Source organism: Myripristis murdjan, chromosome 6 (genome assembly GCF_902150065.1).
Source record: "Myripristis murdjan chromosome 6, fMyrMur1.1, whole genome shotgun sequence".
In the NCBI taxonomy this organism is placed as follows: domain Eukaryota; kingdom Metazoa; phylum Chordata; class Actinopteri; order Holocentriformes; family Holocentridae; genus Myripristis; species Myripristis murdjan.
In genome coordinates this window covers 25,620,804-25,648,668 of record NC_043985.1, presented here as the reverse complement: position 1 = coordinate 25,648,668, position 27,865 = coordinate 25,620,804, and the positions used below count along the sequence as shown (strand labels likewise).

Here is a 27,865-nt window from a genome sequence, read left to right as displayed (position 1 = left end):
TTTTATTTTTTAGATATCAGTCTAAACCATACCCATTTCTGGTTTAATCCCACTCACTTTAGAATTTCTCAGAATGCTACTGCAAATATAATTTGGCTGCTGAACAAACACAGATACAAACGCAAATAGTAGCCTTTCTGAACACCTCTAATAGAGAGACAGGTGGTGTTTGTGCTTACTGAGCATGCAACATGATTTGCATCGAGTTCTTTGCATTCCAACATTAGGCGAGGCAGCAGGACATAGAAATATAAACAGGACTGCGGGAGCTACCAACACAGATCAATTGAAAGAAATACATTTGCAGCCTTATTGATTGTGCATGGAGAATGGTATTAAGAGTAGAAGACAGGGGAGGACAGAGGGGGGAAAAAAATCTTTAGAACAGTCTTTTTAGTCAAGCACTGCACTATGTGGAATAAAGATGCAAAGTCAGGTAAAGGAACAACAAGGACACGAGAATAAAGATATTCAGAGAGAGGGGAGGGAGGGAGGGAGGGATGGGAGGGATGAAGATAGGTAGGGAGGACGGAGGGAGGGAAGGGGTCATCCTTGCACTCCATTTCATTAACTTCACAGCGATAAGTGAGGATCCAGTAGAGAGCGAAGCTAGAGAGGGAGACATGTTCATCTGTGATCCCATTAGACAGGGAGGGGGTAATACAGAGGGATGGAGGAAGAGAGAGAGAGAGAGAGAGAGAGCAATAGAGGGTGATTCTACAAGGGAATGGTGAGGGAGAATGCTGGTGGTGGAAAGAAAGGAGGGGCTGGAGGGACCGAAAGAATGAAGATGAGGATGAGGGAAGGGATGAGAGAGGTGAGGAAGAAGCTGTGGGGGAGAGGCAAGTGAGAAGATGAGGAGTGAAAACGACTTGAAAAAGAACAAAGTGGGTAAAGCCCATTAAAAGACCTCAGCTCTAATTTCTTTCTTCAACTGAGCTGGGTTTAGGATGTGGATTTGGTGCGACTATACCGCGGGCTTGACGAACTCGACTATTAGAGCATGGCTTCAACTGAGTGCTTTACAGTGGGGATCATTTGCAAGTTCTGATCAAAAACATGTGGACAACCAGGCAATTTAAAGCTATTATACATCCAATTAAAATGATATTTCATAGACTAACAGTGTGGCTTAATTAACTTGTTTTTACAATCATAACTGGTCGAAGTAATTTATAGACTGTTACTTGTGTTATTATAATTGGACTAACTAGATTCTGAACTTATTAAATTAACATACAAAGAATTGTAATTGTTAAAGAGTGCCGTTTTCTAATTAAGTTAAGGTTAGATTTTTCTTTCCCGTCAAGGTCAACGCAGGAATTGCCATGCATTAGGCATAATATGAGCACAATATATGAAGCAAACACAGCTGTGTCAAATAATATGCTGGATAGGTGATAGAAGCCCAAAGGCCCATTTGAAATTGACCCTCATGCAGTGCATAGCTAAATGAGGCTATCCATAATTTAATGCTTTGGTAATAGGCTTGTATTTGACTTTTTATTACTTATAGATAAATAGGTATGCAAAGTTAAAATGGATAGGAAATACCAGCTGAGCGCGGGCCATTATGGATGTACTTTGCGAAAACAGACCAACAGAAAAAATGCTAGGGGATTTTATCAACAAATAGACAAAGTATTCAGTCAAAGACATCCTATTATTTGATTTTGTCAGTATCGCCCAGCCCTAAAAGAATATCTCAAGGGATACTATTGAGATTCAGCAACAGTTGGACAGACAGCGGTATGATGGGAGGCACGCACTGTAGCCACTAATCTCTGCAGTGCAATGTTCGGTTCCTGACATCAAGCCATTAACATGGAGAGAGAGAGACGGTGAAGGAGCAGAGGATGGAGGACTGTGAGGAGGAAGTGTGGAAAGGTGATGCCTGGGTTCAGATATTACAGAATCCATTTCAGAGAGAAGAGGTCCACCGGCTTGTTCCCAGCAGCGCTCTGCTCATCTCCTCGTCAGTGATAAGGTTACCAAAGTCCTGAGGGGGGACAGCGTGGAGAGGAAAGGAAACTGATGAAGGTTAAGCCCCACCAACCCCTATCTTAATCACTGTCATTAGCTCCACAGGCACCTCCACTCTGACCCTGTCACCCCGGGCCCTTAAAGATTAATCTCACACACACACACACATGCACACACACATGCACATACAGACAGACAGACATATACACTCACAACAAGTCCTCATACCTAAATGGCAGAATATGTTGCTCGCCAGTGACTCCTCGGACAAAATATTTGAGCATTTTCAGATTTGCACTAACAATGGTCGCAGTTTGGTTGGGTGTAGGCATCAAAACTACTTGGTTAAGGTTAGGAAATGTCATGCTTTGCTACATGTCATTCCCTCTCCATCCCTTGCCTTTCCTGTCCTCTGCAGTCACTAGCAAATAAAGCAGAAACCCCACCCAAAAAAAAAAAAACAAAAAACACTTTGTTGTCATGGTTAAGGTTAGGCAAAGGTTACGGTTTGGGTTAAAATACCCCAAAAAAGGCCTGTCTTTCATTGACTCCAGCCATGTCCTTGGATGGACTTTGTCTCTCTTTATACGACGTCGCCCTAGAGGTCACCTAAGTTAAACCAAGAACACATAAACACTAGTCGCTGTTATTCCAGGCTGACATTCACACGAGCTCAAATATGCACACACAAGGATGTGAGCACACGCATGTGGACAACTGTTTTCCCTGCCACGGAGGGTGTTACGGAGCAGTGTCAGTGCATGTGTGTTTGGTGTATGGATCATCTAAGGGTGATTAGTAAACAGCACCACAGCCAAAGCAGCTTCATCCAGTTTATCAGATCCCTCAGCACTGAATAATCTACCTCTAATGAACCCCCACAGGAAGGGTCTGCACGCGCACATGTGTCTGTGCATGAAGGAGTAGGCTCTGTGAGTGTGTGTGGTGTGTGTGTGTGTGTGTGTGTGTTGAATGTGAATTCTTCCAAAGGCCACAAAGAGGCTGTGGGTGTAATGTGACCTCTGTGTTTGAGGTTAGAACTAATGGCCATAGTGGTTGTGCTGACACTGTATATACCGCTCAGAAAACACACACACACACACACACACACACACACAAACACAGCGCAGACCATGAAACAGCACAAAAGCATCTATTGATGTCCACCCACTGCACACACAGTCATCCAGACACAAACCCCTCGCTCTTCGACGCTTACAGTACATCTATAATACGCTGTAAAATCTGTAGAGGTCTTGCTGCCAATCAGAACAAAGTAGATCCGTCCTGTTCCAGATACTGGCACAACTTATCAGATCTAGAGCACTTTTAAAGGAACAGTTCCCGAAAATGTGTATCATTATCAGCTGCAACCACGCCAGCTGACACACAGAAGTGTCTTTCTCACCATACATCAGAGAGAGAGAGATCTCGCTCTCTTTGAGCAGAGTGTAAACATGCAGAGCTTGGGTGTGCATTAGCGTGAACTGTTTTACTTTCAACGGCTATAAATTTGCACTAAAGAACAGTATAAATGCAATGGTTTGGTTTTGAAAAACTGAGGTCAACGATCATGTCATTTTTTTTTTGCTCTTTTTGGAACTACCTATGGACTTCAGTTGTTTTGGAGAGTGCTGCTACAGAATTGAGCTAGTTATTCCTTGTATAGTTCATATTTACATAGACAAATACACCTGTGTTTCAGTTGCCACGAGGGTAGATAATGACAGAATTTTCATTTTCCCCTACATTTACACAAATGGGTATACCTACAAGCTGTTTTTGCAGAGAAGACCATTTGTTTTCTTTCGCGATTAAGCTGTACAAGAGCCCGAAGGGAGACCAGTAATCACTTCATACAGGGCTGCTTCATATAGACACAGATAAGAGAACCCCTCTCTGCCTCTCCACCAATCACTCTTAGCCGCTCTGTGAGACCACATGAGACCGCCATGTGTGTGAGGTGCATGTGAAGGTGAGGGGCACGCGAGGCGGAGCGTCTCTCTGTGTGAACCAGAAGAGTCCCTGATATGAGTCCTGGGACGCGCCTAATGAATCTCTCCGTAATCTGGACACACATCCTGAGCCCCAGGAGAACGCCTTGGTGGAGCTCCTGGTACCTCGGCTCTCACCTCTACGGCCTCAAACATGGGACTCCTCACACATGACACAGAAACCGCTACAGTATGATTCCCAGCGAACAAGAGCACTTCATTAAAGAGATCTTCAAAGGGTGCAACGGCAGGAGGGGACGGTTGACAGAGGGGAAGGAGATCTTTGCCTAAATTAACACAGAACTGAGGAATTAAGGACACCGGCCCTTTAAGTAATCAGGTGGTGATGTTAATGTCCAGCCCTCACTGTGCCAGTTTGGATTCGATATACAGAAGCCTAGGAAGAGGAGTGCTATGTGTTTTGTGTTCCTAGTTGAAGTGTATGTCTTTGAGCGTAGTGTGTGTGCGTGCCGGCAGCTGTGCCTGTTTACACTGTTTAAGGCAGGAAAGGATGTGTGTTTTAATTAAAGGTTCTGCTTGATTTACTGGTGGACTTAGCAAGCAAGAGAGAGAGAGGGAAGGCAGGATTGTGAAATAAGACTAGAGGAGGCCCAGGATAGGGCTAACATGGACACCCAGCCAACAAGCACATATCTCTCAGGTTTAATGAGCCTGATCTAGTCTGGCCTCTTCATCAGCTGGGACGGTAAATTCAGGAATAACAAATCATTACAGCGAGACACAAATCATGTCTGTCTGTACTCTGCATGTGTGTAAATTTATTCCTCTGTCTGTCTCTTGTCTGGCTGTGTCTGTCAGTGCAAAAAGAGAGATCAAAAGGAGCTGATACACCCTCATGGACAGACACGAGCACACAGGTACGCACACACACACACACACACGCGGGCACACAAACGCACACAGAGGCTGTTTCTGAACTCCTCCAGGTAAAGGTTTGAATATTTCATAAAGCCTCATTAAGGAGTGAATATAAGAGGTTGCGGTATAATGACACAGGCGAAGAAGGAGTAATGAATTCGGGTGCAAAGCAAGCCTAATCAGCCCAAGTCATACAGACACAATCACAAGCTTAAGGGCATTAGAAACATGAGCCAACAAGGCCAAACGCTCCCTATTTCCAACTCAGAAGATGATGCATTCTCTCATTCCGACCAAACTCATTAAGAAAGATCTTTATTTTGTCCTGTTAAAAACAAGCGCCCCTCTAAATTCTCCATTACAGGGAAAGGAGCAGCGGGCTGCACGCTATGCCGGGAGAGTAAGTGAATTAAAAAACTGAATGACAGATGATAAAACTTGAAGAGCGCGTGTAAATTGCGCTAGCATCTTTTTTCCGCTCCTATTTTCAAAGCGCGGGCTTTAAGCCAGTCCATCACTGTCCAATTACTATTGCTGTCTTTTCCTGTGGTTTATAACATAAAGTATGACGGTACATTTTGCTCCAATCAGTCTTTACAAGCAATTACCAGCTCTGGCCCATAAAGCCAACACAGGGTACATTTCTTCCATTAGAGAGACGATGACAATCTCCCTCCATATCAAATTAGCCTTTTTACACATTTACACATAAAGTAAATGTTTTTATGTGTTATTTACGGATGTTTTTATGCTCGAGCAGGGCTTTTTTTTTCTTTTGCTTTACTGTATGAAAGAGATGAGGAAACGTGAGTCAGAGGGACTAAAAGAGGGGTGACTGAGAGACAGTCTCATAACTATTCACAGCCTATACCAGGCTCCATATAGCTGAGGGATTAAAACAATTAGCCAAGCCATGCAGATAAAGCCAGCTAAATGCCGTAGCCACTGAAGTGTACATGTTAGTGTGCTTGTGTGTGTGTGTGTGTGTCTATGTGGATCTTTTCATGCACATGCTTCCTTGAGCGTGTGTGTGTGTGTGTATCTGTGTGAGTGAGTGAGTGAGTTAGTGAATGAATGCCTGACTGACTGATTGACTGAAACCAGCAGAATGCATGTGGATAGGAGTGCATGTGCCATCTGCATGCGCGTGTGCACATGCGCACAAATGCACGGGAGTGTATGTAAAGATTTAATTGAATTCCCCCTGCCATTGTGCAGGCCCAAAACACTCTGGCTTATCCAGCTCTGAAAATCCCATTTGCTGCCAGTGAGATCTAATCGCCCTGCATGAAATGAGCCCTACCTGAGCAGAATGGCAGCACAAGGTCTGAGGCTGCAGGGGAATACCTCCATTAGGCACCAAGGGAGGAAGGGAGGGAGAAAGAGAAAGAGGGGTCAAGAAGGGGAGGGGTTGTGAGAAAATAGGAGAATGATCATAATGGATATAGGAGAAGATGAGGAGAAGGAGGGGCAATTAGTAGGTGGTGGAGTATCTACTAAGTCAGCCACAATAAACAGTCTTTCAGTATGGGATAGAATGGTGTATAATGGGCTAATACTGGGCATTAATTACAAATCGGGTAGTGTTACTTCTATGAATACAGCCACATAAAAACAACATTTAAACTGGACTTCTTTGCAGATTTCTTCAGCATTTAATTGTTCATTCAAAGGCAGCAAGTGAGTCTCTTCAACAACTGCTTTACAGAACTGCCAAGCCTACAAGAATCTCAAAAGCACTGTTTTGAATTGTGTTGTCCAATCATTTTTTTTCCCATCCTAACAAGCATAAAATTCAGGAGCAGAGGGCACTTGTTATTTGTTGGAGGAAAAAGTGTCAATTTTAAACACTGGCACTGAATATTTCAAGTACAGGAAAATTTCAGTTAGTATTGATGTTCACAAATCCCTATAAGTTGAAAACTTGCAAAAACTTCAATAAAGCATACAATAATTAAATGGAGCTCATGAGGGATTCACTAGACTGCTGAAGTCAAGATAAACCTAGACCAAGCTGCATCTACTGTACGGCCCCTGAAGCACAAAGGGTGAAAAATCACTGGATTCCAAACATAACAACGCAATCACAAGTAATGCAGCGCCACATGTAGACCTGCGTATGTCTTCAGTATTTCTAAAACATTCACAGGCGCATGTGCACAAGCATGGAGACGCTGACACAGACAAATGGACACAGACCTGTTTGCTCATACTCATGCTCTCATTACACAAACCATAATACATCAAAATAGCTTCCAGAGACAGCAAACAGAGCTGACCAGCCAAAATAACAACTCAACTTGTGCAAATGAATGCGCACAAACATGCGTACAGCCATACTCATGCTATCTGCATGTGAAGTAACACATGAAAACGTGTCACTGTGTTGCTATGGTTACTCTTCACAAGGCAAGCGAGGAGGCTTCCAATCCATGAAAAGGCATGTATGTGCAAGTCTCAAGTCAACATCAATACAATTTTTCTATATACTGGCTGTGTGAAACACTTTCCATAGCTCCTGTACTCATAACGGAGCTGAGGTTAAACAGAGGACAGGATCGGAGAAAAGAGGCATTGCCTTCCTAAATTTCCTAAAGGCATGGCAAAGTGTTTGTGCGTGAGTATGTGTGTGTGTGTTTATGCGTGAGCGTGTGTGTATGTGTGTGTATCCTCAGGCTCTGTACTGACAGCAGCCCTTCCTGCTGTGGCTGCATTTCCCCCAGTGATGACGTCAGAGCTCTGCTGCAGTCAGAGAGAGAGCTGGGATTCCAGTAGAAACTAAAAATCATCCACACTGCTGCTGCACAGCACATTCCTGCGTAAGTGTTTGTGTGCGTGCGCATGTGTGTGTGTGTGTGTGTGCGCACTTCCACGTCCGCCTGTCTGTTTGCGCGCCCCTGTGTTCGTGCGACCATGCGTCCATGTGGTTGTGTGAGTGCTATACAGGATTTGAATAATAATAGAGGCATTGACCCTGAGAGATGCTTTACTGCTGTGACTCTTTCTCTCACTCAGCAACTTTGTCTCTCTTTTTTTTTTACAGCCTGTCCCCTCCCTCTCTGTCTCTCTCATGTTCATCTGCGTGTGTCCCATGAGTTACAACTCTCAGGCTCGGTTACAGTACGTATCAGCAGAAAGCCCATGAAAAAGGAGCGCGCCGTGTGCAATGAAACACAACAACACATACATACTAACACACGCATGCACACGCTGCAGCATGCAAGCATGGCCGCAACATCAGCAGCCATCTCTGAAATAAGCAGCTTTCGGTACTGAATAAAAAGCCAACCATCTGGGATAAAGAGATGAAATGTTCCCCTGCCGCCTCACTCTTTGCCTTAATCACTCCATCAACTGTCCCATTAGCCAGGAAAGAAAGAAAGAAAGAAAGAAAGAAAGAAAGAAAGAAAGAAAGAAAGAAAGAAAGAAAGAAAAGATATAGAGCTTCTGCTGTTCATATCTTAAGTCACATATTGCGACCCGCGATGCTTGCAGTAGCTGCAGAGTGCACGCTGGGGTCAGCCAAAAGGTCATCTGGCTGATGGATTATTCCTTTCCTAAAAGACCTTTCATAATCTGTACTCAGGCCTTCATTACTGCTTCTGACCTTACAGTAAAGATGAAATTTGATTTACCGACTCGCCGATTCTTGTCCAATTAGAGGGAAAAGAAAGTTAATAATGATTTAGTGCAAAATAAATATTTGAGTTTGGGTTTGCAGGGTGTGTTTTCATAAATCTTCTAATTACACCAGTACTGATTTCAACTAATTGACCCAAGGCAAAATAGTCATGGTTGAATAACCCAGTGACACATTTTGAAAACGATACCTGATCCTTTGAGCTGTTAAGAGTCACGTTGCCTATGAATATTCTGCTGGCCATCAATAAAAAAAAAAAAAAAAAAAAGGTTACATCACTGTACAGGGAGAGGGCTAGATGCTGACTGGTGGAAATTCAGCCAATAAAAATAGGGCAAAAGCCAAATGGGAGAGCATGGTGGTTGTATTAAAAGATTTATACTGTGATACTTTCACAAACCAGTACAACAAGGCCAGATATCTGGAGCAAAGTAGCACAGACTGAACCCACGATTCAGGCCAAAAGGGGGAAAAACACAGAGACTCATACCGGAGCTGCTGCCTCAAGTATGACATCTCGCAACGATCTGATTTTCATCCTAATCCATAATGATGACGGAGAGTTTCACCTGGCAGCAAATTCAAAGCACTGACCCATTCTCTGATGGAGTGGCAAAACAGAAAAAGAGAACAGAAGAACCAGCCTGTCTTGGCCACACCACTGATGTAGTAACACCTGTGATCCAGGTGGTTTTCCAATAAAGTGGCAACAACACCCCGCAGCATCATCAGAATAACAAACCGGGTCGGCTCCCGCTCCTGTCTTGGTGAATCACAGCCTTCTTGATGTTGGTTCCTCAGATAAGCTAAGGCGAGCTGGCTAACACAGTGTTAATTCTCTCTAGCCCGGCCAAGCGTCTGATGTCTGTGCCACAGACAGGCGGCCAGCGCAGGTTGTTGGTTTGTGACCAGTCGTGCTCATCTAACCCGATCTCGTTGAGGGCTGTCTGCTTCACTTCAGATGCCAAGCCACATCTCAGGTGTTTCAAGCATGGGTGGCATAGTGCCTCGTAGCCTAAAGAGCAAACGACACAGCAAGTGACAGTGGAAACTCTGCATGCATCACAATGACCCTCCTCCTGCCATCTAAGACTCACTGCAAAGACTAAATGAGCGCACACACTCTCACTGACGCACTCTTTTTGGACAGGACTGCCAGTACTCCTGCTGATGCAAAGGCAGTATATTTCATATCATTTACATCATTCATTTGCTATACTAAGAGCAGCAATTCATTAACACTTCAGCACTTTGAACTCAGCAAGCACATTTACATTTTCTTCAAATTTTGAAAACTTTATATTAAATGTTGCCTTGTGAATAAATAAGTGCGTAGCAGCAGTTAGCAGACTGTACCAAAGTCAAGGTCACTAGCCCACCCGTCTATGTGTTAATGGATAAGGTGCAGCAGGACAGAGAGCGCTGAGTGGGGGGGAGTCCAGAGCTTCGCCCCTGATCTGAGGACAGCCTGCCAAGGCTAGCTGAGCTGACAGCAGCCAAAGCCTAGGCTCCCCACATGTGCTAATCTCCCAGATTTAAATGGGAACACAGCACACAGCGCTGAGCACAGAGCAGGGCAAGCCTGTCTGATCCATGACCGTATGTCCGAGCGCACACACAAACACACGAGCGACGCAAGCGTGCACACACATACACATGTAGCTTACATGTGAACACACACACTTTCATATCCATTCCCACGCTCACATCCAGAGACACAATGGAGCAGAGCAACAAAAAACCCCAGCAAGTCATATAAAGATGCAAACACACAAAGCGGCACAGGATTTCACATTTTATCATGATGCTAACTTTAGATTTTGGCTGCTTCGCGAGCAAGAGAGCAACAGAGCAAGAGAGGGAAAGACAATGAGAGCAACAGAGAGAGAGAGAGAGAGAAAGAGAGAGAGAGAAAGAGAGCATTCCCTTTCTTTCTTTGTGAGGGCAGACTGGGAACCAGCAAGAAGCAGGGAAACCATGACAACCAGACAACCAACCTTGGCAACCAACCCAGCGTTCTCACAGAGTCAGAGCCAGACAGGCGGCTCAGCAAGGGTTAATCTGAGCTGAGAGAGACAGCGAGACAGAGAGCGAGATACAGACATTTGATTCTGATGTTCTTTAATGGAACACCTTGCCAAAAAGGCAGCAGGAAAACAGCCACAATGTGCTCAAACCTCAGACGAGAGGAGAGACAGAGGGAGAGAAACGGGTCCTTGCAGGCTGATAAAGCCTATTGCTAAGTGCACGGACTTTTAATATTGTATGTCTTAAATGCCTCCTGTTGACAAAGACCAAAAAGACACAGCAGCTAGGATCAGCAAGCAGCTACTGAGTGGTTGAATGGCTGACTGGCAGCTTCAAAGGGCACACAGATCGGGGCTGGTACAGACAGAGATGTCTGGTGACACACGAGGCATGTTTTATTGAAGCAACAGTGCGAGGTCCTAAACAAATGTAACAATTTGGAGCGCTAAGCGAGAGCAGAAATGGTGTGTTTCTGCCTGCATTCTCTCTGCCGCGCTGGAAAACTGGCACCGTGAAATTTTAAATAGCATGAGGCGATAACGCATAACACGACACACAGCAGCTGAGCCGGAGACGGGAAGCTAAGCAATAGAGAGACAGAGATGGACAGGGAGAGAGAGTGAGGGAGAGAAAAAGAGAGATTGTGTGAGTATGACTATGGATGGGTGCGTGTGTGTTGGTTTGTGTGTGTGTGTGTGCGTGTGTGTACTGTGTCTTGCTGTAACAGAGGAAAAATGGACCATAGCACTATGTCGCCCTAACCTGATTCTCCTCGCTATAGAAACAGGTGAGAGAAACACTGACGGTGGATGCGCCGCGTTAAGCCCAAATAGGACCCAAATAGGACAAGATGGGGCCTATCCAAAAAAAATTCAGCAGCACACACACACAAACACACACACACACACGCTGATCTACTGTGGCACGACACAGCTTAGTCTGCTAGTCCGTCACTTATCCACTGACCTCCCATCTAAAGATTGAGCCCTTTTCCCCTCTGGAGGTCAGTGATAGAGAGATGAAAATCAGGGAGGAGGGGAGAAATAATGAAGAGAATGATCAATACAGTGCCTTAAGTAATAACCTCCACTGCACTCAGAATGTTTCAAGACCGCTTTGTGCTCGGCCCTGCCCAAGGTTTTTTCCTCTTCTTCTCCTTCTTCTTCTCCTCCTCCTCCTCCCGCGGTTCTCCACCTCTTTCCCCATCATTAATCTTTGAAAATCGTTGGCTACATACATTCCTCCCAATCGATGCAATTCCACCGAGGTCTTGTCTGATTTACCACATGGCTGCATCTCTGTATGAATCTTGACTGGCCGGGGGAAGAGGGACAGAGAGGGAGAGCGGGACGGAGCGAGGGGAAGAGGCACAGTAAATGACAGAGACCATCACCATATAACCTTAGCCCAAAGTCACAGACAGCAAAAAGGCTACAAGCTCATCCCTGGTTAGTGTCTGTGTCTGTGTCTGTGTCTGCGTGTGTGTGTATGTGTGTGTGCGTGAGCTGATCCTATCCATGCCTAGAAATTACCAGAAATGAGGCAACAGTGGCCTTACACACCCACGTCCACACAAGCCAGTAAATATTCATACAACCACACAAGCCCAAACACATCATACACACACTGCAGAAATTACCTCTGAACAAGTCAGTTAGTCTCATTTTCAATGTTAAAATCTATCTTTTTTTTTTTTTTTCCTCAAAACAAGTGCAAAATCTGCCAGGGGGATGAGGTAATCCCACTTGTCTCCAATGTTTATCAACTTGTTTCCAGATTTTTTTTCTCTTGATACTAGTGGGCTGATCTGCCTTACTCAGCCTTGTCTCAACATATTTATACTTTTTGCCAAAAAAAAAAAAAAAAAAAAAAAAATCCTGAGGCCAACTTTAATTGCATTGGAAACAAGTAAGGTTATTCCATCCCACTGGCAGATTTTACCTGTTTTAAGAAAAACATTTTCAAACTGATTATTAGATTAAATGACCACTAAAGATTTTAGCAGTGTATCAGCAAAGACATACACACACACACAGTCCAGCCTCACACCACTTAGGACACATTTCAGGGCTGAGGGAGCAGGGCTTTGACTTGAGCCAGGCAGTCAAACAGCTGAGACGGTGCAGGCCTGGCTTAGCGCTCCACACCTCTGATCCAGCTGTCTCAGACAAGGCGCTGCCCAGCCGGGAGGAGCGCAGCACAGCCACTGGGTCAGGGCTCTGACCTGAATTCTCGAACAGGCCCACCAGAGCACGGGTCCATCACCGCTGCCTTTCATTTGGTCCCCTTCACCAATTTTAGGTCAAAGCCGGCGGCTGTTTTCATGAGCAATCTTGTGACTACAGTGAAGACAGCCACCTGTGTTTGCGCTCGGCTGGAGACCAGATGATTGTAACACCACGCACAGGTCACGGCGAGTATCAGCACCTGCCTCGTTCACGAGGATCACGCATGTACACACACACACACAAACACAAACACACACTCAGGCCACTTTCTGCAGATTTGCAAAGTGGTTTTCCATTGACTGCATCGACTGGGCTCTCCCCTCCTCACTTGTCATCATCAGGAATATCATGTGCTGTGATAGCGTGGCTCACTTCCGCCAGATAGGAAATCTCGGAGAATGCCCATTGATCTGCTTCACCTATCACCAGCTCACCCGCTATCAGTCAACGTCAAATTAACGGTTTTACGTTATTGTGCATTTCACTAGTGCCCCAGAATGGTCAATATGTTAATAGTGTGTGAGTATGAGAGTGCACACAGATGAGGGGAAATGGGAAAAATGGACGTTTCTCTCTCCCTCTTCTTCTGCGCCTCACTCTCTCTCTCACGCCACACACACACACACACACACACACACACACACTAATAGAAAGACAGTGAGGCCCAGAGTCATGACCCGGCAAGAGATCTCACCGACATGGAGACAGCAAAAACGGCTGGAATCTGGCCTAAATGCCTTGTGGCCTTAGTCTTTCCACTTCAGCATTGCTATGGCAGATAGAGAGAGAGAGAGAGAGAGAGAGAGAGAGAGAGAGAGAGAGAGAGCATCACAGGCAGCTTGCTGTCAGATGGACAGTCAATATGGAAGCCCCTGAAGCACAGAGAATCTGACTATCTAAACGTCACTCAAAGAACCAAGGAGCCTACACACCCGCACACAACTTTTAACCCAGTCAATATCCAAGTCTCATGGAAACAGCAGCTTAGACTGGATTAACCGGCAGTGTTTTCCAGACAATAGGCCTCTATTCCACTAATCAACAACCTTCAGGAACAGAGTAAAAAGCAACCCACGGCAGTGCTTTCCAGTGCATTAGTGAGCAAAATGGTGAGCCAGCTTGTCTTGAGGAGACGCACTGGCGAAAACACAAATCCATAGCCTTCAGCCTTGTCAAACAGAGCGTCAAGATTCCGAAATGCAAGAAAGCTGTGACTCCAACCCCTGTTGTAATGAAGAAATGTAGAGGGAGTTCTACATTTTAATGATGTTCCCTCGGTTGTCAGGTTACCATAGTAAAGCAGCATCAATTAGAACTCCTCCAAGGCTCGTGAAGCTAATAAAGAACAAGGTTACACAACCAAACAGACGGAGTATGGGGCTATTACACTGGCTGATAGAAAAGGGAGTTGAATGGCAATGTAGCAGGAGAACAATGCATGAGTTATGAAGAAGCTGCTGCATAGGAATCTCACACACACACACACACACACACACACGCACACATTTTAAGTCCACACACTCAGACGCAGACACCAAACAGGCGCTATATGAACCATCTCATAGTCATAATGCCCTGGCCAGGTTCCGCCACTCAAGCACAACAACTCTATCTGTGGTTTTAAAATGGCCTCCATGCTTCTGTGACTTCATCCCCAATCAGGAGCCAGCCATGCAGACACACCGAATCTATAGACCCCCTCAGGGCCTGCTGCACACCTGACAAAGAAAGCATGGCGCACACGGCCAGGAGAAATTGAGGAGGAAAGCAATAAAACCAAAAGTCAAAGAAGTGGAGAGAGATAGGGAGCATGTGAAAGACAGACAGATAAGTAGGCAGAAAAGCTGTACTGTACTCGCTATAGCCCTCCCCTGACTGGGAAAGACATGCAGTGACTCCATGCATCCTAAAGTGTGTACATGCAGCCTGTCTATGTCTATCTGAGCTTGTATAGTAAAGTGGGAGGGCCGTGCGGCTAAGCTGGAGTAGCTCAGCCCATGCTTCCTTGGGCCACGTGAGTGCGTGAGTGAGAGCTGAGGGGACTTTGGCTGTGTAGGGGATTAGAGCAGGAAGCCAAACCAGAACCACTGCAGTAGCTGTGTGTGTGTGTGTGTGTGTGTGTGTGTGTGTGTGTGTGTGTGTGTGTGTCAGGACAAGGCCTAATCGCTTAATGAACACGGAACAGCACCACTCCTCTGAGCAGGATGGTCAGATCAACCAGGGGCCTTCCGCTTTCTCCCTCTAATAATACCAGCCAATCCCAGCCTGGGAGAGCCAGCGGGGGACTTAACTACTGGACAGTCCCAGCTGCCACTCATGCTCAAGACTAACCCATTGGGCGCTCATAGTTGCCAGGCCAACCCTCTCCTCTGGGCCTGGGAAAGAGATCTGACAGATTAACAAATGGTTAATGGGCAAATGGGACATTATGCACTGTCATTAATCTGAATTGGTTTGGCATGGAGCGGCTACACACACGCCAGTAACCAATTGATTCTTCTCATAACATAACACATACATACGCCCCTGTTTATAAATATTTCTATAAGTCTGAAACATTCAATGCAACTGAAATGCCAGGCCAAAAGCATTCAAAGATAATTTCAAAAAGGTCTTTGCAGCTGAAATGCTCTAAAAAAAAAATGACACTCCGAAATGGCCTGACATGTAAGGGCAGAGGAAGCCTCCAAGCCGGAGAGAAGTTATGATTCACAAGGACCTGTGGCTCACGTTCTGCACGCTTCCATGGGTTTGACATGTCAGAATAGTACGGTGAATGCATTCCACTCTCAGGTAAATATATACAGCATCACATTATTAAAACGTCTGTACCTAGCCGACCATATTTCCAGCTTTCAACCACCATAAACAGCCATTAAACTCTCCTGAGTGCCCAGAAAGAAAGCTCAGTCTGGTCGCGGCTCCCTGCTGTGAACACAAATGATTTAACATGAGTAGCAGGAAAGAGGGAGACTAGCCAAGATGTTTTTAATACTGCATTTGTTATGAATCTGTTATGAAACTGCTGATTGGCACGAAGCCTGCAACATTAATTTACGCTGTGAAATCGTAGTAAATGTATCACGCTGCAGATATGGTATGACCTTTTACACTGCAACTAGTATCTACTAAACTGTCAATGGATGCAGCATGTTTTTCGAAATTGAAATTCAATAACGGATCTCTGCTGGGACACATGTAATTAACAGGCTCTGTGCAGTCATACAGTCAAGGAGAGGCATCAATTATGAACACACAGGTACACTGACACCGTGGGAAGGCGATGTGACAAACCCCTTGGTGAACACGGGGTGGATCAGGTGAATGAACTGACCAAGACACTACGTCAAGGTGGCAACGCTGTCTGAGGGAACACACACACACCCACACACACACATGCACGCACGCAGATAAACACACACACGGCAGCTCAGCATGACCAGCTGGACTGGGTAGGGGAAGTAACGCCTATTGTAGCCGTTTTAGACAACAGATGGGAGGAAAATCTCTCAGCAGAGGAGAGGAGAGAGGAGAGGAGATGGAGAAAAGAGAGGAGAGGAGAGGAAAGGAAAGATAGTGTGCCTCTCTGCCTCTCTCTCTGCCTCTTCTAAAGGACGGCTAGCTGCACAGAGCATGCTGCATCACTCCTTCTGCCATCTCTGCCGACACAGGGCTGTGCCTGCCTCTCCTTTCACATGGCTCCTCTGACTGCGTGCACTTGACCGCAGAGGATTCTTCCTCACTGTCCAGGTACCACCGCGTCCCCTGGCAGTGCGTGCGTGCATGGCGAGCCCAAACTGTACTATACATGCACATACAGCATACACAGCAGCGGTCCAACACACAGCATACAAGCCTGTCACAAAACAGTGTCCAACACTTGGGGAAACAAATGCAGTTTCGTGTCTTATTCTTTATCAACTTTCACAAACTGCAGTGTCATTGCTGTTCCTAGTGAGATGCTGAGATTTAAAGCAGCTGGTGCTTCTCATTCAGGAAGCCCAGTTCAAAACCCTGGAGTGTATGAATATAGATCAGTGTAGCTCTTCTTTCTCAGCCCTGCGAGAGGCTCATGGTGTAATGTATGTCAAGGTGGGGTGTCGGAGGGAACCCATGCATTGCAGTCAGAGCCTATAGGAGAAACGCCTGCCTAGCCTGCCTGCACGGACTAAGAATAGATCAAGGTATCAGGCAAATCAGGATTAGCGGCGTTGTGCTCAAATCACTGGACACACACACACATACACACACACACACACACAGGCGAGGCGGGACACAAGAACTTCATTTTCATAGCTCTTCTCACTGTCATCATTCGTGGTGTTGGATGGTTTCCACACTGATCCTTGACACACACGCGCGCGCACGCACTCTCTCTCTCTCTCACACACACACACACACCCAGTCCCACGCCAACCAGTAAAGCAACATCACCCAAATCCCCTCCTGTCCCATAATGTGAATAATAATTGTGTCAGCGCTGGCACAAAACAGCCCTCAAATTCCCTACAAAGCAGGGCAGGTGTTTGCAACTAAGCGGTTAGTTATTTGTCACCTGCAGACACCCAGCCGGCCAAATATCAACTCGCTGCGGAGCGCTCCGAAAATAAATTATGCAATTAAAGGAGAGAGAGAGAGAGAGGAGAGAGCGAGAGGGAGATGCAATGAGCAAGCTGTCCCAACCAACCTGTCTGTCCTTTCCCGAGTGTCTTCTCCAAGCGGTAAGGTCCCACGTAATTGGCATGTTGGGCACCGCTGTTGTCTTTACCGGACGATGACATGTCGGATCTGTGTGGAAATGAGAGACTTTATAATAAAGCGCAGAGAATAACACACTCCTCGTTGGAGCTCCGAGCCGCCGTTCTCCTCTTCTTCTTCTTCTTTTTCTTCTTCTTTTTACTCCACAACCTCCTTTCTGTCTGTCTCTCTCTGTCGTTCTCTCTCTCTCTCCCTCACTCGCTGTTTGAGGAGGTGAGGTTTTCGCTTTCTCGCTCCTCTTTTCTCCTTTTGCTGCAGACGAGCCGCAAGTGCCTTACAGTCTGAATATCATTGTCGATGGACGAGGCTGCGCTGCCGCTGTGCGTCTGTGGGAGGTGCTGCAGAGCCGCCGGGGATGATTGACAAGGCGGCGAGCCAACCAGGGAGCCGCACGCCCCGTGTAGCACCGCCCAGTTTCTTGTTGCTGGAGCAACTTCGCTCGTTCCAAAATAGTTGCAGCTTGTGACATCGAGGGATGGAGTTGAAGGTGGGCTCACCTGGAGCCAATTTGTCCAGCTGTTAATCTTCAGCATACATATTTTTCTTTTAAACTCACATAACAGAACGTTTTAGTGAATCAGTGTAAGTTTTAAGAGCGGGGAAAACAACAACACTTAGTTAGGGTTTTGAAAGGAAAAAGTTAATTTTGGGGTATGATCCCTGATTTAGGGCTCTGAACCCCAGAGGTTACACATTTGACCTATTTATTTTTAATCTGTTCAAGATAAAGTAGCTCAGGCTCCTTATCAAGTTGTATCTCACCAGAGGAGTTAACACTGCTCATCAATATTTCAGCTTATTTGTCGCCCTTAATCACTGTTTACAGTCTCAAAGGGCTTTTCAGGACCACAGTTTACATAAAACAAAGCAACACCCTCTGAACTGACTGACGGAGAGATTTCCCAGGAAAATCTTGGGAAAGGTTACAGAAAGAGGAAAGCCAGCGATGAGTGCAAAAGGTGCGAGATGGGCGTTTATTAGCAAGTAAAATTGAAGCAAAACAGATTGAATCAATATTATAAATTTTTTATTAATATGTATTCGGTTTATTTACTCAGGAGCTACGGCTGCAGCTGAGAAATGTTCCGCAGCGTGGTGTTCAGATTTTGTCGTCTCTGCCCTCTTTCCCTCTCTCTCTCTGTCTCTCCTTGCTCTTCTTTCTGCTGCTTTCTTCCTCTCGCAGTAGTCACACACACACAGTCACACACACACACATCACACAAACACAACCACCAAGTGATTGTGTGTGTAGCGAGGAATGAGTGTGTTGGCCTTCTGATTCATTTCACACCCCACTGGTCTGAGACCTGTGACTGTGGCTCTGGCCTCTGTCTGTTCCTCACACCCTGTGAGAGTACAGGTGTCAGGGGACACTTGCAGGACACACACACACACACACACACACACAAGCACACATATGGTGCAACCTCTGAATATTCCTCAACGGAATAATAGTTTGCAAGGGCAACTAAAATAAAATAATAATATATGTAATAAAAAGAAAGGATTGCACCAATGTTATAGACTGCATCAAAGCAAAGGTAGGCCTACAGATTCCTCAGCTTTCATTACATTCATAATACTGACTCTACTGAATTTTACTAATTGTTTTCTTCAATTCAATCATCTATTAGACCAAAAAAAAAAAAAAAAAAAAAATCAGTTGTTGTTGTGCATCAACTAATTTGCATTTTTCCCCTGGCACCCAAGACAAAACATTATATTGCTTAAACATTTCATGATTGTGCAGCGTTGTAAACATACATGCAGGCAATTACTGTACAAGACAAATAAGGAAATAAAATTCTTATGAAGACATTTTATTAAATCCTACAGGGAGGGGTTAAAATATTCATACATCGCAAAAGCTTACCTAATACACAGGCAACACTGAGTGTGGAAATGCATTGCAATGCTTGGCATAAACGCAATTCCTGACTTCTCAGTCTTTGTAAGTCTATAAACTGTACATGCGTCAGTGTGCCCCAGTTTAGTGCCTTTGAGGTCTGGGCACAGCAAATGTGCCGTTTCCCCCAACACCCTTCATCTCACTGGGATCTGTGTTGTGCTGGGAGGTGTGACCCCCTCAGAGTGACACCCATGTGACTGCAGGGTGCCAGGTGGAGCGGGCATGTGATGTCAGAGCCAGGTGCCAGGTGGGCACCATCTCAATAATGCATCATGCCCAGCACTGGCACTGGCAGTCACACCACTTTGAAGTGTTCCACAAACATCTGTAGCTTGCGTTTTTAATCACCATGCCTATACCTCCCTTCTCCCCACCATCCCCTCTTCACTTCTTCCCCTCTGCCTTCTCCGACCTACATCCCTCTCTCCCTCTTCTCTGTGATGGAAGTCTATTTTTCTTGAACAGTCTTCTGAGCTTGTGTTTGAGTTTTGGTGTTTGTGTGCATGCAAACACGTGTTTGTGTGCATGTTTACATGTGTTTACCCACAGAGCCACCAGACTGCAGAGCCCAATCAACAGGATTAACAAAATTCAAAACAGCTTCCTTTTTTTTCTGGATGTTTGTGGCACATTCAAGCAAAGCAAGACAGAATTATCAAAGACTTCTTTTAGATAACACAAATATACCGTCTTCCGGAGAGGGAGCAAATGACTGCAACCGCAGGCTGGAGCCCTCCACAGGATGTGCATACTAATAGTCTCTTCCCAAATAACTGATCAAACTAAACAATGCTCCAACGAAGGCTTGAAATCAATTGAGTCTTGGAATGAAGTGTAATTTGGAAGACCTCTTCACTTGAAATGCACAGTGTCAAGCTGGAACACTTGGAAAGAGAGACACTGGAAGAGAAAGTAAGCCAGAGAGGGGGAAAAACAGAGAATGAGAGGGAGAGGGAGAGGGAGATGGAGGGGGAGAATTTGGAAAAAGTGAACATGCCTGATGTGTGGCAAGAGTCCAACAACCTCCGGACATGAGAGAGCGCCCAGACTCCGTAATATCACCGCCCTACTATGATATAATGAATAGCTCCACTGCAGAGTTGGACCAGTGCAACAGGGGGCCACAAACACATTACCCAACCCCAAGCACGTACATGCACGTACACAAACACACACACGGCACAAACGGGCCTATGCACTTGCTGGATACATTACAATTTATCCATCCAGGAACAACTGCTACACACACAAACACGCACACATGCACACACAGCCCTTCAGCGTTGTACAAGCTGGTTATGTCTAGCTAAACTGTGTGCTGTTGGCTGCTATTGGACAAGCCAGCGTGGTGTGCTTGATTAATTAGTGTGTCATCCACATACAGAGGAGACTATTAGTGTCCATCTGCAAACGTTTAAAAAGCTGGAGAAGAGAGGGACAGACGAAAGGGCAGTGGAGGTGGATGGAAGGATGACCGGACTTTTGTCTGTCAAGTGCAAGGCTTGTTTTTCACCTGTTGTCTTTAGGAGCTTGGAGGCATAGAAAAAAAAATTAATGAAGATAGAAGAATAGGGTTAGGTGATAAAGCAATATCTTGGTGTTGTGTCATAAGACTAGATAGATTGGTATTTTGGATTTTGTAATATCATAATATGGTGGTGTGTTTTGAAAGGTTGCATTACAGTAGTGGAATGCAATTGTCTGAATTTATTAGACTGTTCTAGCTGTTCTGTTATATGCCTTGACCTGCTTGGTCATCGGATCCACATTATCAAACATCTCTTGTGTGTAAATATCTCATGAAAGAACCAAGAGTCATCCCTACAATATAATCACAGTATGAACACGGATCTATACAGTGAAAGATATTATGATATTTGATTTTGTCCCTGCCCTGAAGGGGAAAAACTACACAGGTGGGAAATAGGAGAAAAGCACTAGGGACAGAAACAGCGGCAGTGGTAAAAAGAACTTGACATAAATATTAGGGAATTTAATATACTATTATGCATTCTATATCCAAAATACATACAATACTCTACTCATTCTCGTGCTCCATTTCAGAGCTATCGCTATCCAATGTTCAGGTGAAACGGCTTTCAGTGGAACAATAGCCTTCTCTCCCATTGTGGACACAAAAGCCTGGGGGAGGTCAGGCAGGGCGCACCCAAGGGACACAATAGGGCAGGTTACTTTTTCTGCAAAATGAGAGATGGACACAAAGATCTTTTCAGATGCACATGAGAGACATTTAACATGCCTGTCATGTCCGTGTGCTTGTGCTGTGTAAGTGAATGTGTGTTTATGTGCCAAGCTGTGGTGCGCTGTGAGCCAGATCTATGAACTCGGCATAAGCATGGCTTTGAAGGCAACACAACAATGAGTGTCACATGTGCAGCACAGGAATGCGTCTCGGAGTCACATGTATACCTGGGAATAAAGTCTCATAATTATCCAGACACTGGAGGACACTTGTGCACGTCTTTGGCTCTGCATTATGCTGAGGACTTTGGAGTGTGGGACACTTGAGCCCCGGCCACTTGTGGATGCAAATCAGTGGGAATGTGCATATGCATAGACACACACACACACACATATGCACATAAACACACACACACACACACACACACACACACACACACACACACACACACACACACAAACACATACACATATGCATGCACAATGGTGGTAGGCTGGTGTGCATTGCAAATGTCAGTACAGTATACTGGCTGTGTACTGATGCACCCATGGGTGAGGCTGTGGAGGGAATGTTCACCACTGGGAATACACCATTTTTCTCACATACACACACACAAACACACACACACACACACATACATACACGCACACATACAGCTGTAACTCCACTGCCCCCTGCTGGTTAGAAAAATGCATATTCCTTGATCGACCCCCGCCACTTCCCACCACAAAAAAAATCCCCACAGGGATCTCCAAACTATTCTAATAGGCCATGGAAACAGTGATTGTTCTTCTGCAATTATGACAATAGACACTTTTATCCAAAATTTGTGAGACAAGATTTTGGCAGACCTTTGTCTTGGATTTTCTCCTCTTCACATCTCACCTCTCTCTGTTGCCACTGACATCATGAAAACACAACCATAGTCATCTGACCCAGTTTGCCTCTGTTTCTTCTCTCTTGCAACGCTGCCTTTGAGCCCTCAACAGCGTTGTTTCTGTTAGCAGTGAAATTTGCAAGGATCTAAACTGAGGCTGATCGTCTCAGAGGCAAATTTCTTCATCCTGTAACAAGACTTGAGACATAAAATGGGAACCATGCCCAGAACAATGGAAACTGCTTAAAAAAATCCAAAAATGACTTTCATTTAAAAAAAAAAAAAAAAAAAAAAATCAAACACTTAGTGCAAATATTGCAGTTGGCTATGAAACAATACAGAAAATAATTCATCAGCATATGCATTCATGCACTTACCTGTGCACTTAGAGATATATTCCCATGCACACACACAAATACAATGCACACAAAACAAGCAGTTCCTCTTTAATCACAGCTTTTCGCCACTGCAAAGAACATAATTGCAGTATAAGAAGCAAATTGTTAGTAATCATGCAGAGGGTTTGGCTGTGGCATTGGATAATTAGGTTGCCTGTGTGTGCCTCACTAATCATGAGGACATTTAATGGTAACGTGGGGTGAAGGACTAAAGCAAGTGTAATAAATGCACCGATCACTCATTCAGCACAGACAGTCCCTGGTATCCTTCTGTCTGGTATCAGTTTGTAAGTAGAAACATTTAGGCAGTATAACCAAATAACAGCACTATGCTCTGCGCTGTGATCACTCGATGTTATAAGCCTCATAAAAAAACATAACATTTCATGGTGTTTGCCAGCCTATCTCCTCTGGAGAGTTGCTGAAGGAGAAGGTAATGTAGCTATACACTAAGGGAATGTGTGACAGAACCAGTCTAGATGTTTGTTTTTCTCCATTATTTTGCCACTGAAACAGTAGTTATTCCATTTTCACTTTGCCATTCAAACTCTTTATCCGCGTCGTTGTTCAAAGGCATTTCCCTCAGCAAACCCCAAATCAGTCCTATTGTAGATCCTATTATGACACATCTGCAGATACATGATCAAACAAATGAAAGTACAGCTATTACAAAATCACTGACTATTTTCCAACACCCACTCAGGCGCTGCTGAAGAAATGTAGAGCAGTGGCTAATGTGGCTGGCTACATAGGTGACCTTTCCCGTGTTCTCTGTCTTACACTGGCTGAGTAAAAAGCAGTTACCCTTGAAAATGACTCACACGCACTCTAAAGCAAGCTTTCCTCTCTAGCCAATTCGAGATCTGCTTCTGGCAATGTCATTCGCTCCCTTACTATAGAAAAGCTAAGCTGCGGTGGTGCATATAGGTGTTTGTGTGTGTGTGTGTGTGTGTGTGTGTGTGTGTGTGCACCAAAGTTATATGTTTGTATGAATAAAAGGATGCAACACTGGATGGACAAATCTGGGTACCTGTGTGTGTGTGTGTGTCTTGTAGCATTATGTGTGCGAGTATGTTGCAAATGTACCATTGAACAACACAAGCATCTAGCCAAGGTCATATCACCCCTGTGTGGCAGCAGCAGTAAAAGTGATTAGACAAGAGAAGATTCACATGCCCATAAATGTAGCTATGGTCTTCACTGGCTTTAATAGCCTCCAGGTCAGGCTGCAGAGTTCAAGTGGCCTACGGCTCTGCAGAGAGCACTAAAACCCCATTCATCAACAGATAAAAAGAGATACCCTGTTATCAGCTGAGTGATAGTTTCCGGATGTCTGTTACTGTGCTATGAAATTGAATGAGATGAGGATTTGCAAGCAAGCGGTATTGGCCACCAGCGTATCAAAATCAAAAGAAAGTGAGGGAGGATATAGTGTAATAGTGTTTTTTTTTTTTTTTTTATTATTCTGTATGGTTCTTCATTATTCCAATTGAATATGAGCTAATCCTTTCATTTACAATCCCCAAAGGGCTGTGTTCTTACCAGGCAAATACATACCAGAAAATTACCAGATAACCGTAGGTGGTAATTAAATAGGTAAACACTTTAAAATCGCAGCTGACTTACTAGTAGAAACACTTCTGGCATTCCTCATCAGTCCAAGCAGCTGCATTATAGTTGTCACAGGTGAGGAATTTGTCTGCATATTTCTTCGACAATTAGGCCATATGCTTTTAGAAATCTCCTCTATTACCCTCCGACTCAGCCAATAATCTTTTCTGATGCTCAAAGTGATGTGATATACATGTAATGCTTTTGATGACAACTCTTTGTGCAGTGACATTCAGGGATACAGGGATAGAAGTAGCTCGGGCTAGAGGACGTTCAAATGGCACAACCAGCAATACAGCCGCATCTTGTCTGAACAGCAGCCTCAAAGTGATACTCCAGCAACTTGCAGCAGCTTTGCACCTTTTGTCTTTGTCTCTGAGGGAGGGAGTGGGGAAGGGTGCGGAGGATATCGAGGTGGGGAGGAGAGGAGTGTGAGGGAGAGATGGATGGAGAATGGGAAGAAGGCGACAGACGCGTGCGATGCAGGGGTGGCTTGGGCTGTCGGGAACGAGCGACAGTGGCAGATGCATTACCAGCGACATCTCCATCCCTGCTGACAGTGGACTGCACCACATGCACACGTGCACCCACACACACACACAAACACGCACACATACACAGATACACAGATCTGAGCTGATTGAAACCAGCGGTTTGGCCCCTCACCAGGCACAGGGGGTAATGACTGTCACCCTTTTCCCATCAGCCCCCTGCCTTAATCAATTCCTCCCCTCTATACCCCCCCAATGCACACACACACACATACACACACACATAAACACACATATACATATGTACATATTCATACTATCCTCTGCTCTTCTTCCCTCCACTCTCCTTCTCTCTGAAATGTCAGGCTGGCGGGGGGTGGCGCTGGGTTCCTCCGGAGAGCAATAAAAGCTGATTGGAGTTAAAACAGTTGGTCAGGCCTCCCCGCCCCAGCATCTGTTGGATTACAGACAGCCAACCTGTCATCTGTGAAATGAAGGTTAGTATGGGAGGAGAGGGGAAAGGCCACAGGAGGGAAAGAGAGACAGAAAGAGAGACAGAGACAGACAGGGTTGATGTGTAAGAGAGAAAGCGTGAGAGGAACACACACTGGCTTTGTAAAGGTTACGATGTAAACCAAGTTAAATTAATAGGACAAATTATGAAAGAGAAGTCAATTTGTAAGCTAAAAAAGAAGCTGTAGAGAAAAAACGGGATCAAATAAAGAGAATACAGCAATAGGAGGGTGTCAGATGGAGGGAAGGACAGACACATTTGACCTTTAGATGAATCATTTCATCTCTCTCTTCTCATGTATCAGTGACTCTGAGCACTGGGGGTGAGGAGCAATCCCTTTGACCCCCCTACTGGCCCCTTTATACATCCATCTCATCCCCCTCTCCTTCTCTTTCTCTGTCACCCACTGCTGCAGACCCCCCGCCCCCACCCCACCCCAACCCTCCATCCCCCTATGTCCCCCTGAGGGAATCATTTTCACTCTAACAACTTCAATTAACCTTACCCCTTCATGCACACAAGCACACACGCATCCATGCACATGCGTGCGCACACCCCAGATAGCCTATGCCTATACACACACATCTTTCCTCCCACATCAATCACAGGTGGGAAGGTCATTGGCTTGGGAGAAGGAGGCTCTGCAAAGCTTCTCCACTGAGATGTGAAGGAATGTGAGGCAACCCTGCCGCACTCTGTAACGCACTGTATAGACTGTATAACCACACTATCAGAAGTCCTCTGAAATAATTAGTGCGGAGATTGTGAGAGCAACTGTATTAAGTCCCGTGCTCCACAAAAACTTCTTTTACATTCTCTGCGCTGCGATTCGTTTTTCGAGGTCATGGGTTGATGCTGACACCTAAACAGCTGGAGTAATATACATGATCAGTAAAAACTCAACAGAAAGAGTCTCATGCACACCCATAGTCTGAGTTTTTCTTCTGGGCTCTGCTGTCCGCCTGCAGCCCCACTGCTTGTTTAACTCAACTCTGCCTTTTGACATTCAAAATACCAGCATTAATCACCATTTGCTGCAGTATGATTGAATCTTGAAAGAGCCAAATGTTATAAACAAAACATAATTGGATGTCCACTTTGATATGAATGCTGGATTATTATTACAGAGGACAGGTGGGGTGGGGGGGGGGCACATTCATGCACATGTATATAGGCGCTCAAGCACAGTTTGAAAAAAAAAAAAAAAAGTCCTCTGGTATAAAGCAAATCTGGAAATGGAAGATTGGTGGGCTTCCCAGTAGCTCAACAGTAAACAGCTTCCAGGGTCTTTGGTCTCACATTAAAAAAGCAGTCCTGTGTGTGCATGTGTGTGTGTGTGTGTGTGTGTGTGTAACAATGCACGATGGTGTGGGTACATGTGCTTTCATGTATGTATATGTGTGCTTGTGTGCACTACAAAGAGGGAGGGGGAGAGGGAGGTTAAATCCACACAGCTGTTCTTGGAATCAGACTTGGCTGGTGTGTGAATGCCTGCAGGCAGGAAACTCATATCTACCCCTCCACTCGTTTTCATCATCATTTAGTTGCTCTATAACAATGCCAGGCTGTTGTTCAGGCAGCAAACCAAAAAACTAACGAGTGCCAACACTGTAACTGAAGTGGTTTAATATGCTCTAATGATGGGTGAAGGGGTGTCTTCAATCATAATAGTACACCCAGTGAATAATGATACAGCATATTGATCCAAAACCTCTGTTTATTCAGTTGGGTCACTGCGTTCAAACTCGTCTTTTCAATAATAACTATTAGGCTGCACAGACAGAGGAAGAACTTGTCTGATCGCAGCAGGGTTGCACAGAGTTGATGCCACTGCCTTTCAATTAGCACCTGATAAAGACCTGCGGACTGAAACTGATTTCACATCTGATTATAATAATAGCCCTGATGCAGGGATTAAGGCTCTAGGCAAAAAACAAAGTGCCCTCAATCTATCACACATGTATAACGCACTTACATTTATGCATAGACACATACTTGCACAACCTGTAATCCTGTAATAAAACACACCCAATCACTCCACGATTGCCACATCCTTCCCTGCACCAGCAGAGCTCTCCCTTGGCTTATCAGTGCATAATTGCTGTTGATTGGTGTATTATTGCTCTAGTTAATCTGCCTGTGGGTGGCTAATAAAGGAACTCCATCAGGACCGTTATCAATCGTAGGCAGAAGGTGTGCATGTAGCGAGTCTGGAAACCAAGAAAAGGAGCAGATGGAGAGATGGGAACAGGAAAGGAGTGGGGAGAAAGATATGAGGGAAAGAAAAGGGGGGATAGAAGAAAAGTGAGAGGTAGGATGAAAGGAAAACAGGGAAAATGAGGTTTAAGCCTG

General features: G+C 45.1%; 1 protein-coding gene across 1 annotated transcript in view; it reads right to left on the bottom strand.

The window, feature by feature from the left end:
- The window catches only part of brsk2a (BR serine/threonine kinase 2a), a 192,266-nt gene extending 174,452 nt beyond the window's left edge, over nt 1–17,814 (bottom strand). The window contains 1 exon segment of the mRNA XM_030054053.1: nt 17,440–17,814. Within this exon segment, the coding sequence (XP_029909913.1) occupies nt 17,440–17,533 (94 nt within the window). The 5' untranslated portion in view covers nt 17,534–17,814.
- Nucleotides 17,815–27,865: the final 10,051 nt, after the last annotated feature.